The sequence below is a fragment of the Entelurus aequoreus genome, linkage group LG11 (assembly GCF_033978785.1).
Source record: "Entelurus aequoreus isolate RoL-2023_Sb linkage group LG11, RoL_Eaeq_v1.1, whole genome shotgun sequence".
Lineage (NCBI taxonomy): Eukaryota > Metazoa > Chordata > Actinopteri > Syngnathiformes > Syngnathidae > Entelurus > Entelurus aequoreus.
Genome location: NC_084741.1, coordinates 66,103,069 through 66,126,485, shown reverse-complemented (window position 1 = coordinate 66,126,485; position 23,417 = coordinate 66,103,069). Strand labels below are relative to the sequence as shown.

General features: G+C 36.9%; 3 protein-coding genes across 6 annotated transcripts in view; 1 reads left to right on the top strand and 2 right to left on the bottom strand.

The window, feature by feature from the left end:
• Positions 1-1,679: 1,679 nt before the first annotated feature.
• On the bottom strand, positions 1,680-12,434 carry mrpl51 (mitochondrial ribosomal protein L51). Of its 2 annotated transcripts, none has more exons than XM_062063805.1 (4): positions 12,337-12,434; positions 9,419-9,503; positions 7,433-7,540; positions 1,680-1,960 (listed from the first exon to the last, which is right to left on the bottom strand). In XM_062063805.1, the coding sequence occupies exons 1-4, from the start codon at positions 12,397-12,399 to the stop codon at positions 1,764-1,766; spliced, it is 453 nt and encodes a 150-aa protein (XP_061919789.1). In that variant the 5' UTR covers positions 12,400-12,434; the 3' UTR covers positions 1,680-1,763. The 2 variants fall into 2 exon arrangements, with proteins under 2 accessions (XP_061919789.1, XP_061919790.1); XM_062063806.1 differs by lacking the exon at positions 12,337-12,434 and adding an exon at positions 9,658-9,824.
• Positions 10,000-21,578, top strand: LOC133660366 (hemicentin-2-like). Its single transcript, XM_062063804.1, has 9 exons — positions 10,000-10,097; positions 13,268-13,534; positions 13,599-13,710; positions 13,890-14,110; positions 15,634-15,888; positions 15,955-16,245; positions 16,320-16,574; positions 16,679-16,794; positions 19,718-21,578. Exons 2-9 carry the CDS (start codon positions 13,387-13,389, stop codon positions 19,811-19,813), a joined length of 1,494 nt encoding a protein of 497 aa, XP_061919788.1. The 5' UTR covers positions 10,000-10,097; positions 13,268-13,386; the 3' UTR covers positions 19,814-21,578.
• plekhg6 (pleckstrin homology domain containing, family G (with RhoGef domain) member 6) overlaps positions 19,088-23,417 on the bottom strand; it is a 36,356-nt gene continuing 32,026 nt past the window's right edge. The window contains exon 13 of one of the 3 annotated variants that reach the window (XM_062063801.1): positions 19,088-20,260. In XM_062063801.1, coding sequence (XP_061919785.1) covers positions 20,098-20,260 — 163 coding nt within the window. In that variant the 3' untranslated portion in view covers positions 19,088-20,097. Of the gene's footprint in view, positions 20,261-22,471; positions 23,166-23,417 lie in introns of those variants that run through there. The other 2 variants (XM_062063803.1, XM_062063802.1) reach the window with 2 other exon arrangements.

The following is a 23,417-nucleotide window of genomic DNA, read 5'->3' as shown; positions in this document are numbered from 1 at the left end:
GGTATTCTGGCTCCACCTAGTGGTACAAACATGTACAGGAAATACGTAATCATTTATACATACAATGCATTTGTACAGTCATGCGAACTAAACGTAATAATAAACAGTGTTTAGGTCAAAGTGTGGTACCACTAGTGGTATTCTGGCTCCATCTAGTGGTACAAACATGTACTGGAAATACGTTATCATTTATTACATACAGTGACATATACTGTCAACTATTGTGTTAAATAGCTGTTTCTGATGTTTTGACTATCATGTCGCTTAAAAAAAAAAGGTGAACAAAACATTGGAAACATAAGATAGCAAGAGGACGGAGCGCAAACAGTGGTACATTTAAAGAAGAAAAAAAGACGGTGTTTGAGTGATTAATTTAGGTGATCAAAATTGAGAATTTGAGAAATTCTGCATATGCAGGTGAAATTAAAAAAAATAAGATCGTGCAATGGTTTGTTTATTCAAGCAATTTGATTTACAAGGTGAAACTAATATACGACATAGGTTAATAACATGCAACTGAAGATAGTTCAAGCCTTTATGTATACAGTAGGCCTAAAGTTTGGACACGCCTTTCTTTATTTTCATGACTACCGTATTTTTCGGACTATAAGTCGCAGTTTTTTTTCATAGTTTGGCCGGCCGGCGGTGCGACTTATACTCAGAGCGACTTGTGTGAAATTATTAACACATTACCGTAAAATATCAAATAATATTATTTAGCTCATTCACGTAAGAGACTAGACGTATAAGATTTCATGGGATTTAGCGATTAGGAGTGACAGATTGTTTGGTAAACGTATAGCATGTTCTATATGTTATAGTTATTTAAATAACTCTTACCATAATATGTTACGTTAACATACCAGGCATATTCTCAGTTGGTTATTTATGCCTCATATAACGTACACTTATTCAGACTGTTGTTCACTATTCTTTATTATACTCCAGCGATTTATACTCTGAAAAATACGGTATTTACATTGTAGATTGTCACTGAAGGCATCAAAACTATGAATGAACACATGTGGAGTTACTGTATGTACTTAACAAAAAAAGGTGTAATAACTGAAAACATGTTTTATATTCTAGTTTCTTCAAAATAGCCACCCTTTGCTCAGATTACTGCTTTGCACACCCTTGGCATTCTCTGGATGAGCTTCAAGCACACCTTCCATCCATCCATTTTCTACCGCTTGTCCCTGTGAAGTGAAAACCATTTCAGGTGACTACCTCTTGAAGCTCATCGAGAGAATGCCAAGAGTGTGCAAAGCAGTAATCCGAGCAAAGGGTGGCTATTTTGAAGAAACTAGAATATAAAATATGTTTTCAGTTATTTCACCTTTTTTTGTTAAGTGTGTTACATGCGTTCATTCATAGTTTTGATGCATCCAGTGACAATCTACAATGTAAATAGTCATGAAAATAAAGCCATGATCATCAAATTACGGTAAGAACAATTAAAGGCTCAGCATATGTCACATTTGAAGTTGAATTGCTGACATGGGTGGCCTTTTGCCCGATATTCAAATTTTTTGAGTTTCACCTGTGTTTTGTTTTAAAATCAGACCTTTTTACAGATTTGTAGAATTTTTCACAAGTGTTATTCTGCAATATATATTCTGCTAAAATGTGAAAACTAAACCGTGATAACATGTAAGAAAACAACAACACAAGTAATGTCTCCTTGTCAACACCAGTTTTACTTAAATGCATATTTAAAGTAAAAAAACAAAGACAAACTGGTCGGATTGGTTTGTGGCATCTTAGCGATGTTTTCCAGTACGGTTGAAACGTCTGTATAGGAATTTGATCCTCTTTTCCAAGTTGTGTCTATCCAGAGTCATCATCCTGTCTCCCACCATCTTCTTCTTCCTAATGAGGCGCTGCAGCTCGTTGCCTTTGAACGCCTTCAGCCAGCAGGGACCGATGTAGAGGTCTTTGGGGTGGGCTTTAAAATCCCCTGCAGACACACAATAGAGATGGGATTTATGGCTCCTCGAAAAGAACGGGATCTTGAGGAACTGTTATGTTCCTTTCAAAGAGCCGTTCAGAAGACTGGCTCGTTATTATAGTTTTTTTTTTTTCATTATTAATCAAGGAAACACTATTTATTAGGGCTGGATGATTATGGCAAAAATAATAATCACAATTATTTTTGATTGATATCATAATTAATTACAGGATTATTCATTAATTTCAAAACATGAGTATTTATTGTACCACCAAAACTCAACTTAAAAATTAGTTTAAAAAAAAACCTTGGATATAAATTAGTAACGAATAAACCACAACAAGTAAAATAATAATTGAAATAATAAATTTAAATAAAAATAGCAATTTTAAAATTCAGTTTTTCCATTTTCATTTTTAAAAAAATCTTTTACATTTACTTTACTACCATAGAGTGTGTGTTTTTTGTGTAAAATAAAATTGAAAAAATGTTTAATTACCGTATTTTTCGGAGTATAAGTCGCTCCGGAGTATAAGTCGCACCGGCCGAAAATGCATAATAAAGAAGGAAAAAAACATAAGTCGCACTGGAGTATAAGTCGCATTTTTGGGGGAAATTTATTTGATAAAATCTAACACCAAGAATAGACATTTGAAAGGCAATTTAAAATAAATAAAGAATAGTGAACAACAGGCTGAATAAGTGTACGTTATATGAGGCATAAATAACCAACTGAGAACGTGCCTGGTATGTTAACGTAACATATTATGGTAAGAGTCATTCAAATAACTATAACATATAGAACATGCTATACGTTTACCAAACAATCTGTCACTCCTAATCGCTAAATCCCATGAAATCTTATACGTCTAGTCTAGTGGTTCTTAACCTGGGTTCGATCGAACCCTAGGGGTTCGGTGAGTCGGCCTCAGGGGTTCGGCGGAGCCTCCGCCGCGGAGATCAAGACACACCCGACTCATCGTGTAAATAAAAACTTCTCCCTATCGGCGTATTATGGATACCCCCAAACAATGTTCCCTCTAATTTTCCATCTGACTTGCAGGTGTGTAAATTGTTGTGGTTCATGCACGGTTCATTTTGTGCACCTGTAAAAAAAACATAACTTTGTCTTGAATTTGAAAAAATAAATTTTTCACTAAAGAAGGGTTCAATGAATGCGCATATGAAACTGGTGGGGTTCGGTTCCTCCAACAAGGTTAACAACCACTGGTCTAGCCTCTTACGTGAATGAGCTAAATAATATTATTTGATATTTTACGGTAATGTGTTAATAATTTCACACATAAGTCGCTCCTGAGTATAAGTCGCACCCCCGGCCAAACTATGAAAAAAACTGCGACTTATAGTCCGAAAAATACGGTAAATGCAAAAATCCTCACATTTACTGGTGCAATACATCTTTGGACAATTTTGACCAGTATTTTAGGTCAAAGCATAATCATTTTGTAAATGTATCAATAAGTGCTTTAAGTACATTATGCTTGTGCCAAGTACTTTTTTGAAACCTTTATTTAGTTAGCGCAGTCAGACCGGGTGTGGCACACCGCGCTATTATTGTGAAGGGAAAAAGTGTGCTGCGCTGCTGTTCTCAGCCTGACGAGTAAAGAGGCGACTCACTTGAGACTAAAAAAAATAAAATAAAAAGAAAGCGCCTTTAAGTTGCGACCACTGTTTGTACATCGATGATGTCGTTCACAACAACTCAAGCAGATGAGATGTGTTGTGTGGGTACAGATTGTTCTTTCTAGCTTTAGTTTCGGAGCTTTTTTCACTCATTCGCCCTCATCCAGTTCACTGTCACAAGCTCCGGAATTTGCATGCATGTTACACGGCCCATTAATCTTTTTTCCACCCCCTTATTATTGTATTTTCAGACTTGTGAGACACCATAATCGAAATCGAAATTAAAATTTGCTTAATTGTCCAGCCCAACTATTTATACAATTAGATGTAGATCAAAATAATTGTATTTACATAACTATTTTATTGTTAGGAATTATTCTGAAATATTGGCTATAATTTTACTTTTTGTTGCGTTTTCATTCCATAAAAGTGTCAGATGTCCATGTTTTGGCAGTGACATCACCTGTTTGAATTTTCCTTCACATAAAGCGGCTGGCCCCACTATGGACTGGACTCTCACTGTTGTGTTGGATCCACTGTGGACTGGACTTTCGCTGATGTGTTGGATCCACTATGGACTGGACTTTCACAATATTATGTCAGACCCACTCGACATCCATTGCTTTCAGTCTCCCCTAGAGGAGGGGGGGGGGGGGGGGGGGGTTACCCACATATGCGGTCCTCTCCAAGGTTTCTCATAGTCATTCACATCGACGTCCCACTGGGGTGAGTTTTACTTGCCCTTATGTGGGCTCTGTACCGAGGATGTCGTTGTGGCTTGTGCAACCCTTTGAGACACTTGTGATTTAGGGCTATATAAATAAACATTGATTGATTGATAAAAAAATGTGTAGCATTTTAACAATATAGAAAAAAATAAACAATAAGTAATAATACAATGCATGAATTGATATAAAACTATCAATACAACTAAAATAACATTTAGGACATAATAAAAATGTTAGTACAAAATTGTACTACCATAGATGAATATATGTGTGAAAAAAAAGGTAATTAATAGTTTTCTTTAACTTTTGACTCATTTTCTAGTCCAGTTGCCAGTCGGGTGGCATGCATGTGCGGAGTGGGCAATTTGCCAGTGTTGGGCAGTAGCTCGTTACATGTAGCAGAGCTACGTAGCTTAACTTCAATACTTTTTAAACGAGTAGCGATTTCCGCAGCTCAGCTATTTGTAGACCCATGTAGCTTAGCTACAAAGCTACAAACTACTAAAGAAGAGAGAGGGAAAAGAGAAAGAGAAAAGTGGACTGCAAAGATCCAAGGCAGGGTATAAAAAAATCCAGGGAAAAAAATCCATGGTGATTGGTTGGTTTGTTATGATGAGTCACAATTGGTTAAGTGAGGGCAAAACATTACGGACAGGCCAATCAGCGGCTAGATAGGGCGGGTCATTGAACTAGGAAGTGAAATCACAACTAACACACACATCCCAAATGACGACAAGGGAGTCGGAGAAGAGAAGAGAGAATATTCAAGCGGGTGATTTAAAAAAAACAAAAAAACCTAGTGGATTTTTCTTTTAAAGATGAGGACGATGTCCAGGAACCCACAACGCGTCTACTTGGCCACAGGCAAATGTATGTGTTTGGATATAACAATGCCCAAAACATTAATTTGTAGTTGTCTACCTTGTAAGACCAAACCAAAACTGCTCTCGACATGGAATACACATTTAAGAACACACATTAAGGTGAGTTGCGTTCAAAGTTTTACTGCACATAACTATTATCAACTGTTCCCAAACAACACACAAGTCATTGATTTTATGTCAATCTATAGATAGTCGCTGTTTTTATTTACTGTAGGTAGAGAAAATGGTTGGGGTTGGGTCAAAGAGAAGGCAGACTAAAATAAATACATACAGTGGGGTGTGGGGACCTCCAGAGGTGAATGTAGGGTGTGTCCTGCTAAATGACAATTAATTCATTGTAATGGTCACTTATTGGGTCCATTTGATTCCACATGTACACTCTCAGTTACATTTACATTATTACCTATATAAGAACTTAAAATGTAGAAGTTGGGGAGGAATTTCATTCCACAGTCAGGAAAATATGTTTACTTTAAATATGTTCAGTTTTATTGATTTCCATTCATGTAAAAATGTAGTTTGTTAAAAGGGAAGTGCACTTTTTTTTGGAACTATGCCTATTGTTTACAATCATTATGAAAGACATGACGATGGATGGATTTTTTAAATGCATTCTAAATATTAAACAAATGCGATCAGAAGTCCACTTACAATGGAGACTGTTAGTCGCTTTCTTCTGCCTATAAAGCCCTTAAAACATACAAACACCTCCATTAAGGTTTTATATACATGTTAGTATACATGTAATGTAATAACATTTTATACTTACATGTTTTGATCATTTTAAGCATACGGGGCACATTCATTTCAAAGACGCATCACAACGTTTGCTCTTTTTTAACAACATCACTGATTATTACTCACTGCAGACTTTATGACAGCCAACAAACATAATAAAACGACACTTACTGTACAAAGTCTGCTGTCATGAGGATGCCGGTTACAAGAATCTTGTTATATTCTAGATTTGATGAAGAATGACTGATAATCCTCACGTAAAAAAGGAGGTGGAGCCAAGCGTCTTTTTGAGTCCTTCTCTGCATTTCCGAGTCTAAATTGGATGTCGAAGTGTACCAACTTGTCGGATCACGTCCTCAGCCTTCTTCTATCCAGGTGAGATGCATGATTTATGATCTAGAATAAACTTCCACGATCAAGGAAGTAAGGAAACCGCTGACTGCTCAATGATGTAAACACAGCAGCATACATAAACTGGTGATCAATCACATCGCCGCTATAAATAGTTTTTTCTGCGTTAGTGCTTATAGTAACAATATCACTTATATTTGATTAATATTCAAGTCACAAATTGTAGAGTATTGTTGGCGCTTTTTGAATAGTTATTTATTAAGTTTTATGGGCGGATTAGAGGACCTCCCATTAGCTCCGTTGAGAGCAGACTTTTATTTACAAGTTAAAATGCATTGGGAAAAAAATCAATCCGTCATGTCTTTCATAATGACTGTGAACGATTGGCAAAATTCCAAAAAAACTAAAGTTCCCTTTTAATGACTCTTTTGTGAGACCAATGTTTTTTTCTTTTGGCCAGGTTGTCATTATGCCACTGTGGTTTCTGTTACAGTAATTTATCCTGTGCTGAAAAGTCTACAATTGAGTATATATTATGGTGTTTATTTATTATTATTATTGTTTCACTAACTTTTATTTAAATTTGTTTCCTGTGTTATTCTCTCATGGTACGCAATGTAAAATAAATGTTAAAAAGCCAGACAAAGGGCATGTTTCTAGCTAGTGTTTATATGATAAACAATCAAACTGAGTATTTTTCTTGTTTGGAGGAAAGTTGGACATTAAGTTATATATTTATATAATGTAGCTTTGATGTAGCAAGCTATTTTTGCCACGTAGCTTGTAGTGTAGCTTGCTACAATTCTCTAGGGATAGCTTCCCCTGTAGCTTAGCTACATTTAAGCAAGAGTAACTTGTAGCTCAGCTTGCTACATTTTCCAAGTAGCTTGCCCATCACTGGAAATTGTCACTCTGAATTTGTAAGTGTTTAAAATCGTCTCCAAAACGAACGGCTCCCACCTGGAAATTGGTTCCCATCGTTCACTTGAAAGAGCCATTCAAAAGACTTGACTCGTTTGTAAACCGTTGCAATTTCTAACACAACAGGTCAGAGTTTGACATACAAACAGTGGGTCCAGATGCAGAACTAGAACGTCTAGTAACGTACCATTACCACACACATTTAAAGCACTTACCTAGGATTCCTATATTGTCATACACTCCAAACATGCTCCTTTTCTCATTCCATCTGTCCACCACTTTAGGCTTAGGGATGGCGTGCATCCTTATGAGGCAGCTTGTACCTGCAAATGTCAGCATTAGATGTTCAGTTGGCTAATAATGCAATTGTTATTGAGCCGAAATAGCAAATTACTCAATAGCTACAATTGAAGACTGTAGATCAGGGGTGTCAAAGGTACGGCCCACGGGCCGAATCAGGCCCGCCAACAGGTTTCCTGCGGCCCACAAGATGAGTTTGCTAAGAATAAAAATGAGCTAAAATTTTTAAATGATAGAAACTGCTGTTTCTAAATGTGTCCACTGGATGTCACCAGAGCAATTGTTTGTGTCCCCTACCACACGCATGACTTCAGAGGGCGTGGAGCTATGTTAGGATAGAGGTAACACTTCTGTGTTTGGACACTACTTACTTCTACTGCTTATTAGTGATAGTATACAAATTGATAATCTGTGCATTTCGTGTTGTACTTATGACTGGGGACACATTTTCTGGGCGCGCATAAATATTCTGAAATAAAATGTATACCCTTCTTACTTCACGTTTGATAAATGAGCCCAAATTAGGGCTGGGCGATTAATCGAATATACTCGATATATCGCGGGTTTGTCCCTGTACGATATAGAAAATGACTATATCGTTATATTCAAGTATACGTTCTCATGCAGTTGCTTTTAGCTGCGGGCATTACACTACAGGCTTTTTTCCCTCTTTCTTGTATCTCCTTCTCACAGAGACAAAACAAGCGCACCTTCTTACATACGTCACATACTGTCGCGTCATACGCCTTCGCTGAGCAGAGAGGTAGCAGCATGGGTAACATTAGCTGTGATGCTAGCGGAGTGGTGCGAGTGGTAATACGAGAGAAAGAAGGTGCGAACCTGGTAACAAATGAAGGAAGAATTAATTCCTAAGAAAAACAGCACGGGGTCCATCGTCTGGGGTTGGTTTGGCTTCAAGCGGGAAGATGTTGAACAAGTATGCGGCAAAAGCGTTGTTACAAAAAGTAGCACCTACTGCTAATTTGTAGCATCATTTGAAAAGTCACCCGCTAGAGAATGAAGAGTGCTTGAAACTCTGCATGTCAACATCTCCGTTCGGTGCCATACCCACAAAATGCCCAAGCAACCATTTCCACATCAACACCATGTGAAAAAATTAGTCAACAACAGAATTTAATAACGTCCGCAGTAACCTACCACATAGCAAAGGACATACACTATTTGATTTCCTGTTATGCAGCTAATTTTTATTTGACAGTTATTGACATATCTTGTGTGACATCATGCACAAAAGTGCACTTTATTTGTTTTAAACCATTGTAGTTAAGTTGTGTACAAAAATTGCACTTTAATATAGTGTTGTTTTGATATGTCATCTTAGTGACATCATGCACAAAAGTGCACTAATAGCTTGTTTTAAAATGTCTCTGACAATCCAGCGGGGCATCACAACAAAATTAGGCATAATAATGTGTTAATTCCACGACTGTATATATCGGTATCGGTTGATAACGGAATCGGTAATTAAGAGTTGGACAATATCGGAATATCGGATATCGGCAAAAAAGCCATTATTGGACATCTCTTATCATCACGTAATTAATTCAGAAAGTATAAATAACAACTAATGAAGATAGAATACAATTAACTGCAACGTGTACGTGTAAAAAAAAAATTATGATTTTTACATTTTCAGAATGTTATTGGTCTAATATTAAACAAAACAAAAATCTTAAGTTATCTTTATTTTTAAGTTATCCTGCCATGATTTTACCAGTGCGGCCCGCTTGGGAATAGATGTTCCTCCATGTGGCCCCTGAGCAAAAATGACTTTGACACCCCTGCTGTAGATTATTATGATCATTTAACAAATGATGCAGATGGAGCAGTAATTACAAAGGTGAAATGCTCATTCTAATCTTCAATGGTTTCATACTAACCGGTGGTGAAGGTCCTTGCTGAGTCCACGAAAACTCCTGTAGACCGACACAAGGAGGCTCCAGCTCGCAGAAAACTCCCAAACATCTACGGCAAAACACATGTTTAAAAATGTATACACATTAATATAATTGTTCTAAAATACTCTAGTGTAGTCTGACTGTAGGTTATTCAGCGTAACACTGACCCAGCTTTAGCTCGCACACGACATTAGCTTATAGTCTTTTTGCCAAACATTTACCTCTTTCTGCCTCTTAGTAGTCAAAAAACAGATGAATATTTAGTTTCAATAATTACACGTCAAAGTGACATCGGAAATGTCCACTTATTGACAATTTAACATGGTCACAGAGGGTGCCAAGGTGCCGCCATCTTTACACACTGTCCCATAATGCATTGCGCTGCGGCAACTTTATTCCCCGGATGTAGAGGAAACGTAAACAGACTACGTACGACAAACATACTCTCCTGAATATTTTGTCATTTTTATACCAATTAATTATCTATGAAAATCACCTATAATGAATGAATCCATTCAACAGGTCAACATTTTCTACGTTTTTCCTCTTACTTTTATATTTATCTTTAAAAGTGACTTTCAAATGTCCCCAGAACGACAATGGTCGCGCGCGCGCGCGCGCACGCACGCACGCACGCAAACCTCAGTGGAATATTTTCAAAGTAAGAAGCGCCGCATACATATTGATATTTTTGAATTATGACGAATGTTCTCTTTGGGTGGAAATACAATAAGACAAACCCCAATGAAGGAGTACATTCTCCTAGCAGTGGGCAGTGGATGAGTAATTTACTCCATTAAAACTATCTGTTGATTATCATTGCTAATACATTTTCCACAGTGATAATCATAAAACACATTTAAAATAACAAATGATGTGCATTCATTGCAGGTAATAAAGTAGTATTGGATATATATATATATATATATATATATATATATATATATATATATATATATATATATATATATATATATATATATATATATATATATATATATATATATATATATATATATATATATATATACAGTATATACTGACATGACCAAATATATGCTGCATTCTCTGCCAGGAACTGTCAGTGGAACATTCACTCATTTGAATATTAATCATCTGCGAAAAAATAGGCACGTTCAAAACTCATCTTTTTCCATGTGAGGGGTCTTTTAAATTTCCACTTGAACGGTGCAAGAAGGAGACCCCCCCTGGGATGAGTGACGCATATTTATTTGCATTAGGTACACCTCCACCGATGATGATGATAAAGCTCAGTTTAGAAATGTTTTCATTTAACAACATGTTCAATATTGTAGTTGCTTAGTCAAATAGCTTAATCAGGTATCCAAATATTTTAAACTTTGAATAAGCAAGTGAATTAATCTGTACCTTTATTAACGGTAAAAACATTGTTTTAATGGATTTGAACATACTCAACTGCAATGCACACTGCAAAAAGCTGACAAAATATAAGATAATAAGACAACATTTTAAGGAAAAAAATACTAAAAACTAGTGAAATTATCTGTCCATGCAGCGTGTTAATTTTACTTGATAAAAAATCCTAAATTAAGATTTGTACATCTGGAAATTAGAAGGATTTTTAACACATAAATATATATTTTATTCTGAAAACAAGTATTATTCAATTTGCAATTCCTAATTTAAGCATCCATGGGATGTTGCAGAATCTTTAAACAAGATTTTCTACGTGGGGAAAACAGAAATATATTTTTTGAATAGATGTTTTCTGAATGTTCACATGTTTAAACTAGAATAGGCAAAATATAATTATTTATGCTAAAATTATGAGTATGTTGTATAGTCAATGACTAAATACAAGTGAATAGCTCCTAAAACTAAAATGTGTGGTTAATAATTTGCAGCGCAGAAGCTAACCACTGTTTAACGAAAATAAAAATAAAGTAAAACTACTGCCGCATTGAAGACACCTTAATGGTGAGCCAAACTAAATGCAGTGGCAATAAGCAGCCAATGTTGCAGTATACATTCTACAAAACCCAAAACCAGTGAAGTTGGCACGTTGTGTAAATCGTCAATAAAAACAGAATACAATGATTTGCAAATCCTTTTCCACTTATTTTAAATTTAAAAGACGGCAAAGACAAGATATTTAATGTTCGAACTGAGAAACTACATTTTTTTTGCAAATAATCATTAACTTAGAATTTAATGGCAGCAACACATTGCAAAAAAGCATTTTTACCACTGTGTTACATGGCCTTTCCTTTTAACAACACTCAGTAAATGTTTTGGAACTGAGGAGAACAATTTTTGAAGCTTTTCAGGTGGAATTCTTTGCCATTCTTGCTTGATGTACAGCTTAAGTTGTTCAACAGTCCGGGGGTCTCCATTGTGGTATTTTAGGCTTCATAATGCGCCACACATTTTCAATGGGAGACAGGTCTGGACTACAGGCAGGCCAGTCTAGTACCTGCACTCTTTTACTACGAAGCCACTCTGTTGTAACACGTGGCTTGGCATTGTCTTGCTGAAATAAGCAGGGGCGTCCATGATAACGTTGCTTGGATGGCAACATATGTTGCTCCAAAACCTGTATGTACCTTTTAGTATTATTTTATTATTATTATTGTAGCGATGAACTGTAGTTACTGACAGTGGTTTTCTGAAGTGTTCCTGAGCCCATGTGGTGATATCCTTTACACACGTCTGTCGCTTTTTGATGCAGTACCGCCTGAGGGATCAAAGGTCACAGGCATTCAATGTTGGTTTTCGGCCTTGCCGCTGACATGCAGTGATTTCTCCAGATTCTCTGAACCTTTTGATGCTATTTCGGACCGTAGATGGTGAAATTCCTAAATTTCTTGCAAAAGCTCGTTGAGAAATGTTGTTCTTAAACTGTTCGACGATTTACTCACGTATTTGTTGACAACGTGGTGACCCTCGCCCCATCCTTGTTTGTGAATGACTGAGCATTTCATGGAAGCTGCTTTTATACCCAATCATGACACCCACCTGTTCCCAATTAGCCTGTTCACCTGTGGGATGTTCCAAATAAGTGTTTGACGAACATTCCTCAACTTTCCCAGTCTTTTTTGCCACTTGTGCCAGCTTTTTTGAAACATGTTGCAGGCATCAAATTCCTAATGAGCTAATATTTGCCAAAAATAACAAAGTTTTCCAGTTTGAACATTAAGTATCTTGTCTTTGCAGTCTATTCAATTGAATGTAGGTTGAAAATGATCTGCAAATCATTGTATTCTGTTTTTATTTACCATTTACGCAACGTGCTAACTTCACTGGTTTTGGGTTTTGTAGAATAGACACAATACAATTATCCATGCTAAAATTAGGAGTATGATGTAAAGTTAATAACTAAATATTAATAAATAGCTCTTAAAACTAGGGACATTTCTAGAAATAAAAGGTGTGGCTAATAATTTGCAGCGCAGAAGCTAACCACTGTTTAATAAAACTAAAATAAAGTACAACTACTGCCGCATTGAAGACAGTGGCAATAAGCAGCCAAGGTTGCAGTACATTTTATTTCCTGTTCTATGGTTATCATTACATGTTGTAGTCTGGCCGTTAATGCTACAAAAAACAAGTTTTATTTAACTTTTGAGGCCTAACATTCTAGCTTTAAATCCACATTGTAAGCACATTTATGGACAACAGCGGGACTGTTTGTACAAGATGCATGCATGCTTCTATTCGGCGTTTACTGGTGATGACGTCAATATAGGTGTGAAAGACGACTGACCGGCATTGACGCTGATGCGCGTTAACCATTTCACTTCAGGTGTGAAATAGTTACGCTATTTTGCAACATTTTGCACTTTCTGTTAGTGGTCTTTACGTTGACACGGTGTGTTTACGTGTGGAGAGAACGAGAGAGAGAGAATCCGTGGGAGGATGTGGCCGGGTCTCCTCCTCGCTTACAGTTTCCAAGCTGACACACACAACAGATGAGCAACAACCAAAGACCCCGCCCCCGTTTGTCGGCATATATTACACATTTTATCACTCAACGTCACCGAATACATTTGGCCTTCAGTCGAGAAGAAATGCTGTTGGAGTGTTTAGTATTCGGCTTGATATCATGGTCTATGACAGGTAATTTACATTTTAATTATTTTAAATTAAGTTGTACATTTAGAATTGCTCATTGTTGTCCTAGAGGGTCGCCATGAAGTACAGGAGGTGTTTGCTGAGTCCAACTCCAAAGTTGTACTCCCGTGTGTTTGCAACGCTTCATCTCCAGCCATCACATGGAGGAAACCCAACCAAGGGTATAAGACAATTGTCTTTATTCAATAAAAGTCTTATTGTTCAGCTTTTAACACATTTTGTGGTATCCGTTTGGAGAAGGCCCGGGCAGAGGCATGCTTGGATTAGTTTGGTGTGGAAGAAGCCCCTTGCAATGAATCGTGGGTTTCATCCATTGTGTTGTGCACCTCTCCGTCCACAGTACCGTGTGGAGACAGGAGAAGAGCGGGATGCAGTTCTGGGGCTCCAAATGGCTGCAGAGAGGAGCCCAGCGTGTGCAATGCCCTCACCCCCAGTTAGACAGAGGCGACTGCAGTCTGCACATCAACAACGTCAGGGAGGACGACGGCGGCATGTTTGTGTGCACGTTCAACAGCGGCGGACAGTCCATGACACGCTCGGTTAGGCTGAGAGTCATCACAGGTAGAACTATTCAAATAGTAGCAATTATTCTTTATATCATTTATTGTTTTACTTATCATGTATTTTATTCGTTTTTTTACGCTTTTTATGGACTAATGGCCTGAAAAAAACTACCAAAACATTTTAATCAATAAAAAAAGAAAAACATGCAAAATTAATATACAACATGTACAAAACAACCCAACAATATTTGACAGATTATTTCTTATTTTCCTTGTTGCTATGCAGAATTCATAGGGACAGCGGGAACTGGAATTCAAAAAGTCAAAAATATATGTACATATTTCACTAATAATTTTTATTTGCTATATTTATTTTAAATATCTTACAAATAATAAAATATAAAGTAAATACAATAATAATACATGCAATTAATTCAAACAACAAAATACAAATAAAAAAAATTACTTTTGAAAATGTGAAAAAAACCAACAATATTTTACAGATTATTTCTTATTTTTCTTGTTAATAGGCAGAATTCATAGGGACAGCGGGAATTGGAATTCAAAACGTAAAAAATTTACAATTACAAATACGTAAATAATTTACTATATATTTTTACTCTATTTACTCTATTTATTTTAAATATCTTAAAAATAATATAATATAAAGAAAAGAAAATAACCAATGCAATTAAATAAAACTAAATACAAAAAAATAACTTTCAAAATAACTTTTGAAAATGTAATAAAAAGAACAAAAAAACAACAATATTTGACAGATTATTTCTTATTTTTCTTGTTAATAGGCAGAATTCATAGGGACAGCAAGAACTGGAATTCAAAAAGACATACATCTACAATTACAAATATGTACATATTTTACTAAATATTTGTACTCTTTACTATATTTATTATAAATATCTTAAAAATAATATACTATAAAGTAAATAAAATAATAACCAATGCAATTAAATAAAAAAAAATACAAAAAAACCAACAACTTTCAAAATTACTTTTGAAAATGTAAAAAAAAGAACAACAAAAAACAAAAATATTTTACAGATTATTTCTTATTTTTCTTGTTAATAGGCAGAATTCATAGCGACAGCGGGAACTGGAATTCAAAAAGACATAAATCTACAATTACAAATATGCAGCTATATTTTATGAAATATTTTTACTCCATTTACTATATTTATATGAAGTAAATAAAATAATAACAAATGCAAATCAATTAAACAACAACACGAACAAAAAGAACTTGCTCTTTAAAACGATTTTATTTTTTTATGTGTAAAAAAACCCCAAATTGTATATAAATAAATTTTATGTAATTATTAAACAGATTAACTTGTAAAAATGTATATATTATGATGTAAATAAAATAATAAAAATACCAATAAATTACATAAATGTTTCACAAATTATAAAAAAAATGGCTATATTTTTATTGTTACTGATTTTTGTAGCATTTTTTAAAGAAGCTGTACAAGAATTATGAACAGCAGCAAGTATAAAAATGTATGAATATACTTTTTTAAAGGCTAGAAACAGACAATGAATGATATTCTTTCTTTACAGTGTCTTTCTCGTCGGTGTCCCCTGTGGCCGGGATAAAGGTTTCCATGCGCTGTGATGTGTCACCTCAGCCTGTGGGTGCCAACGTGCAGTGGAGACTGAACAACAGCACATTTGTGTCTACAAGTGGAGAGAACCCTAAAGCGGCTCAGTGGACTGTGGAGGAAACGGCCAGCGTGACCCTGACAGGAAAGTGGACTTGCGTGGTGGTCCACCAGGGCTTGGTGGGCCGAGCATCTGCAGATTTAACCGTGAAAGGTGACAGAAACTTTAGTTTTTTCCAATAAAATATTCGTTTTTACAGTTTCCCTTCTTTCCCTGCAGGAATCATCCATCCATCTAGAGATGATGTACAGATGTACGCAGCTGTGGGATGTGCAGCCACCCTCCCTTGTGTCTTCTCCCCTGGACTAATCCCTTCTGAGACCAGCTGGCACAAACCTTCTGGTCCTCTTCCTCCTTCCTTTTTGTCTTCATTGCCAGCTTTCAAACCTGCTTGGGACCAGTCGGCCCGGCTGGGAAATGTCAGTCTTGAAGATGAGGGGATTTACAGATGTGCAGGTGTGGTTGGAGGACAAAGCCTGTCTCGAAGGATGCAGCTCGTCGTCGCTAAAGGTGAATTATCGCATCTTTTTATGAATCATTCATAATATTTATGTATTGATTAACGCTTATGCATGTGTGCATAGTTGGCCGCAGCGTCTCATGGAGGAAAACAGTGGCACTGACATGTCAGCTGACGGACACCAGCGAGGTCGCCCGTTACCAGTGGGTTCACGTGACCTTTGCCCCCAGCGGCACACCATTGGTTGAAGCCATCCAGGAAGGAAAGACTCTTTATATGACAAACGGGAACGATGAGGGTGTTGGAGAATGGGTGTGTCGCTTTTACAGTGAAGAAGGCCTTCTGGGAAACGTAACACATCGCATCACTCCTCAGCATGGTAATTTCAATTAAATTAGAATAAATCAAATTATTTTATTCAATTAAACTCAATTTTGATTTAATGTATTTATTTTATTTGTATTCTCCTTAAACAAATCACAGGTCATCTAATTGAGTCAACGAGTCCTTTCTACAACATATCAATGGCGCTCAGTCTCAGCGTTCTCCTCTTTCTTTTGGTTCTGAGTGTGGGTCAGCTATACAAGCATCACCAGAGGGTAAGAGACGTTTGTATATTGCAAATTCAAAATGCACTGTTAATAACTTCATTTGTCGATGCCCGCAAATGCTTGGTGGTCATTGAACACGCGTGGTGGTCAAGCCAGCGTCTGTTCTCAATGGGTACTAGGTGCTAGTGTTGTCCCGATACCAATATTTTGGTACCGGTACCAAAATTATTTCCATACTTTTCTAAATAAAGGGGACCACAAAAAATTGCATTGTTGGCTTTATTTTAACAACAAATGTTACGGTACATTAAACATATGTTTCTTATTGCAAGTTTGTCCTTAAAAAAATAGTGAACATACAAGACAACTTGTCTTTTAGTAGTAAGTAAGCAAACAAAGGCTCCTAATTTAGCTGCTGAAATATGCAGTAACATATTTAGTCATTTTCCATTCTATTATTTTGTCAAAATTATGAAGGACAAGTGGTAGAAAATGAATTATTAATCTACTTGTTCATTTACTGTTAATATCTGCTCACTTTCTCTTTGAACATGTTCAATCTACACTTCTGTTAAAATGTAATAATCACCTATTCTTCTGTTGTTTGATACTTTACATTAGTTTTGGATGATACCACAAATTTGGGGTTTGGGGTGGTGGACCGGTACTTTTCAGAGGCGGTGTAGTACCGAATATGATTCATTAGTATCGTGGTACTATACTAATACCGGTATACCGTACAACCCTACTAGGCGCCATTTAGCCTTTCTCGAAGAAAAATGCCCAATAATTGCTTTGTTTTCGGCTGTACGAACCGTTCGACTCGCAAAAAGAATAAACCTTTCTTCAGAGTTCCCCGAGAGGTAATCAAAAAGGGCAAAAGAGCGCAAGATTTTACAAAACGACAACGAAAAAAGTGGCGCACACTCCAGTCCAAGGGAGCAGAGTCGAAGAATGCACAAGTTTGCAGTGATCACTTCGTTAAAGGTTTGTTTGATATACTTTTAACGATTATTATTTCCCGTAGAAGTATTATCTTGACATTATTTGTGTTTCTTAAAACACATGAGCAAATAACAGAAAGCCAATGTGACCAAAACCTAAAAGAGTCAAGCTTTTACCAAAGGCAGCACATACACAATGTTGACATCTATCAGCTGCTACTGACGGTCCCTGACACAAGGCTGAAGCTTAGAGGTGACAGAGCTTTCGCCACTGCTGCTCCCAAGCTCTGGAACGACCTACCTCTTAGTGTTAGACAAGCCTCCTCTCTTCCTGTTTTTAAATCTCTCTTAAAAACATACTTTTATTCCATGGCTTTTAACACTGAGTGATATCCATCCTGCAATGCCGCCCCATAATACAACTGCTGTGAACCTGTTTTTATGTTTTATTTATTTATTTTTTATCGTGTTCTGTTTGTGTTGTGTTGTGTTTGCTCGGTTCTCGTATTATCTTTTAACCTGCCCATTGTACAGCACTTTGACTACCCCTGTGGTAAATTTTAAATGTGCTTTATAAATAAAGTTGATTTGATTTGATTTGATCTACAGGTATATTTAGATAAAGACGGAGACAAACATGCGTTCTCACAAACGGCGGGTGCAACCACAATAACAAACACGGCTGTAGATGCAAAGTTAAATCATGAAATGCAACCTTACCAGAGCAAAAACAATGTATATTTATCCAGGAGAGTGTTGATACCGATTTCCTTGACCCAGTCCCACAAAATGAAGTTGTAGACCTCCATGCTTTTCCAAGTTTCCATCTGTTTTGTCGTCTGGAGCACAAGATACATGTCTGGAAACGGACTGATAATCTTTATTGTCACTCGACAAATCTTTTTTGCTAAATTATAGGGCTGTAGTCCATTGCATAATTAGATTTTTTTTGTTCGTATCTGCTTTTTGCGGGAAGATCGGGGCCCCTTACGTACTCAAATAGTAAAAACAGCCATCTTGGCTTGGTTGACCACCAATTTTTCTTTAGTTCAAGGAAGAAGTCACGTGTTGGAACACAAGCGATCTACTGTATACACGCCACAAAGATAGCCGACCTGCTGCCCATAACATTATATTTGGCTATAAAAACACTACATTATGTCACAAACTTCCAAACAATTAGGTTTAGGAGTTAATGATAAAATGTAAAATAAATACTTCAACCAAATCAAAGAGTCTTGCAGCAACATACTCCACAAAGATGGCAGTCAGGACACCCTGAAAAACTATATAATCACGTCATAATTTAAAACAATTAGGTCTGAGGCTTAAGGTTAACCCAAAGTATTTGATACATTAAAAGAAAAATGACAGAAAAAAAGGCCTGCCGCTACACATTCCACAAAGTTGGCCAACATGTTGCAGTGAATATTTTATTTTTTCATTGTGCTATCATTCCAAAACAGTTCAGTTTAGTCATTGATATTTTGTTTCTTAAAATTAAACTCAAACTATTTAAACCTGCATGTTGAAGAACTGTGGCATCACAAAAAAAAAACCTCCACAAAGATGGCGGACATACTACGTTGCATACACAACTTTTCCCAAAAACACTATTTGGAAACTTTAAGCATTTTAATCAAATAAATACAATTATGCATGTCTTGTCTTAGTAACCCCAAAAACATTTTTAATAAATATAGTAAAGATGTGGAAGAAACGCAAAAACACCCGCATTAAAATAACATGTTATTAAAAATGTTACAGTATATTATGTCATAAAACAATAGTTAGTGTTGTGCAGCTTATTTAATTACCCATAATGAAAATATTATAAACAAATAAATTAATACATTCAAAATGTAATCAGTTTCTGATCAACTCTGCCTGTGAACTACAGAATGATCAACAATCGTTTGACAGCCGCCATAAATGCTACTATAACGTGACTCTATTCTTCAGACGTTGCACAGCATCTTAAAAGTCTGTTATTGTGCTCACTCATGTTTGTTTCTTCCGCCCCACAGAGGACACACATCTCCCACTTTTCTCCACTGGAGACGATTCTTCACACTAGTTCCAATGAGTATGACAAAGGAGAGAAATGCCAAGAGAAAAAGTGAAGACACAACACACCTGCTTGTATTTCCACTGCACTTAAGTGTGGACTTTTTTTGTAGATTTTTGTACATTATCTTATTCAATGTCTGCTACTGTACATAAAGACAGTTTACTTTACAGAATGGAGGAAAAAAAAGACAGAAAACCACAGATTTGGTGTGAAATGACTCGTAATATAAATATGAAGTACAACATCGATAAATTACATGAATGTACATCAAATGTAAACCACATTCAAAAGGTTCCAAAATGATTATGTACTACAGGATGTAGCACAGTGTCTTTACTACACCTCACTACATTGCTCGTAGTTTTGCTCGGAAACATCGCCGTACGTCAGAGATTGGCTGTCGTCTTCCACAATGCCTACCGGAAAGTAGTTCATCGTCCCCGTGTCAGCTAAGAAGCAGCCGGACGAGTCCACGTTGTTGCCGTTTGTAAAGGAAGGACTAAACAGGAAGAGATGCACACACAAATTAAAAAGCCTAAAATGATACATATCATATTTTTGGGAATATAAGGCACACTTAAAATCCTTTAATTTTCTCAAAAATTGACATAACCCGGTGCACCTAATGTACGTATTAATGCAATTGTGCTTACCGACCTCGAAGCAATTTTATTTAATACATGGTGTAAGGATAAGTGTGACCAGTAGATGACAGTCGTGCAGAAGAGATACGTGTGGTCTGCAGATTGAAACCTGTCCAATAAATAACGCTAGCAAGGACCCGTAAGCAAGCAAAGCCAAAACTTTGATGTTTTATTGCGAATCGAGAACATTATACACGGTGCTCAAAAATCTCTCAAGATATTTTAATACGACTTTGGTTTGATGGAATGCGGAGCATTACGGCTACCGTAGTCAGGCATACTGTGCTTCAACATACGGGTAATGTTATGATGTATGTATAAGCAGTGTTGGCGCTTGGAATTTTCAAAATGGTGTCCCAGGGACCCTATCTAGTCAAAAAAATGGGGTCCCACAGTCATTTTTTGGGGTCCCACTTTTCTGTAACCGTTTTGAAAACAAATGATAAATATATGCATTATCCTGTTATATCTTATATTCTATATTGTGTTTTGGAAAAAGGTTGTCATAAACGTTACTTAATTCATTAAAAAAAATAATACAAAAGAAAACACATTTTTTTGCATATGTAACTTTATTCAGTTATAAACATTCATTTCTTCTTTCCTTCATGGATCTAAACTTTACCGCTGCCGGTATTTTTTGCTATATTTTCATTTAATAAGTTGTAGGTGTATTTATTTCAGTATAAAAGTGTAAAACGTTTTTTGCTTCGGTCATGAAATGATGATAATGGTGTGCCAGGGCATACATGCATATGACAAATTGAATTGATTATTCTCACCTGTATGTGGATCATCAGTCGTTTAAAAACCGCCACATCTACACTTTCATGGCAAATAATGCCAACAAACTTAGAATTTGGCAAGTTACTTTCAATGTCATTTAATACAGTGGCACGCAATGCCTCGAGCATTTCATCTCTGGCTCCGTGATGGCCATAAGCTGTGTGTTCCCCTTTAAGAATGGCAGTACGTGGGGAGAGTGACGTGTGTAAGTGAGTGGGCAAGTTAGGAGAGGGAGTGTTAGCATGTTCAGGAGTGTTAATAGATTTGTGGAAAACATAAATAAAAAGTTGTAACAAATCGACGGCCTCGTCATTCCGACCCAAAAGCGGAACTGTAGGGACCCACTGCCGGAGAGTGGAGAGTGTTATCACCGACAATATATCGGCCCTGGAGGGAACGTCTCCCCTGCGCTCCTCGACCACGGTCTGCGAGCTGACAAGCAGGAAAGGTGTAACATGATGTTTCTTGGTGCCTGGTGAGGCTGGATCTTTGAAAATCAGTGCACCCGGTCGTAAAGGTGTTCTTTTTATTAGCCCGTTTACATGGCGTGCAAAACATCTTTTCATCCTTATAAGTGAGCCATTTGCTGAAAAGTAGCTCCTGAAGCCACTTTTCATTGAAGCTTGGCTTCTTGGGTTTATTGCTCGCCATGACGAAAACAATAACACGCGGGAGTCCTAATACCGGAAATGCGGTATTTGTGATTGATAAAACTTTCGACGAATCAAAATGTAAGAAATTGGACAGGAAAGTTCATTACCGTAATTTCCGGACTATAAGCCGCTACTTTTTCCCCTCGTTCTGGTCCCTGCGGCTTATACAACGGTGCGGCTTATTTACGGCCTGTTCTTCTCCGACACCGACGAAGAGGATTTCGGTGGTTTTAGTATGCAGGAGGAAGACGATGACACAATGATTAAAGACTGACTTTTCATATACCGGTAGGCTGGTTATTTTGATAACGTACAGGCGAGCACTTTGTATTACTTTGCACCGTTGTATTATTTGTACTCTGCACGAATGCTGTTCGCCATGTCAAAGATGTGAAAGTTTGATTGAATGATTGAAAGATTTATTGTTAATAAATGGGACGCTTTGCGTTCCCAAACAGTCATCTCTGTCCCGACAATCCCCTCCGTGGTAGCAGGAACCCCTATATACTACGGTAATTACACATCAAAACCCTGCGGCTTATAGTCGGGTGCGGCTTATATATGGAGCAATCTGTATTTTCCCCTAAATTTAGCTGGTGCGGCTTATAATCAGGTGCGGCTTATAGTCCGGAAATTACGGTACTTTGAAGTTGACCAATGAAAATGCAATAAACGGGGATGAAAACTTGACCCTGCAAATATAAACAAAACAAAACATCGACGGAAAGCGATAATCGATAAAAAAACAAAAAACAAGCAAACCGGAGTTTAGAAACAGAGAAGGCAGGGTTGTTAAAAAACTAAAAATAAATAATATGCCTCTCGGGGACACACGGACTTCCGGAAATGCGTGTCCTTTCTGATTTCAATGTGTAAAAAGACACAAAAAGTGCGTTAACGCCAACAGTGTATAAGGAGCCTAAAAAGGCAGCTAGTATGAGACATTATCTGGCGTTTTGCTTCGCAAAATTATGCAAAACCAACTTTTCTTACCTATTTGGTATGTGCTGATGTGTATTTGGGATCTGCATAAGTCCCGAAAATGTGCGCGCATCTGCCATTGTGGTCATAGTCAATAGGCTCCATTTTCTCTATCCTCTTGTTGTGAGGCATTTACCCTCCGCTGTTGCCATTTGTAATAAAAAGTAGCATATAATTCTAACCCATATCAGTCAGTAGACTTGCTATGGAAGCGCTAAAAACTACCGCCACAACAGTGATGACGGGGAGAAGACAGTGTCGAAGTGGAGCCTCGTAAATAAGACCGCCCACAAAACGGCCAAAAACTGAAGAGACGGTCAGGAAGTGGCTTGAAGATGGTCTGTAAAACATAATCAAAGTGCAGCGTTTGACCAAAGAACCACTATTACATGTTATGTAGACCACAAGGAAGTGTTTTAAATGTTGAAAAAAAGTCATAATATGACCCTTTAAAAGTAGAAATGCACTTTTTTTTGGAATTTTGCCTATCGTTCACATTTATTAGGAAAGATATAAATGATAATAAATGGGTTATACTTGTATAGCGCTTTTCTACCTTCAAGGTACTCAAAGCGCTTTGACAGTATTTCCA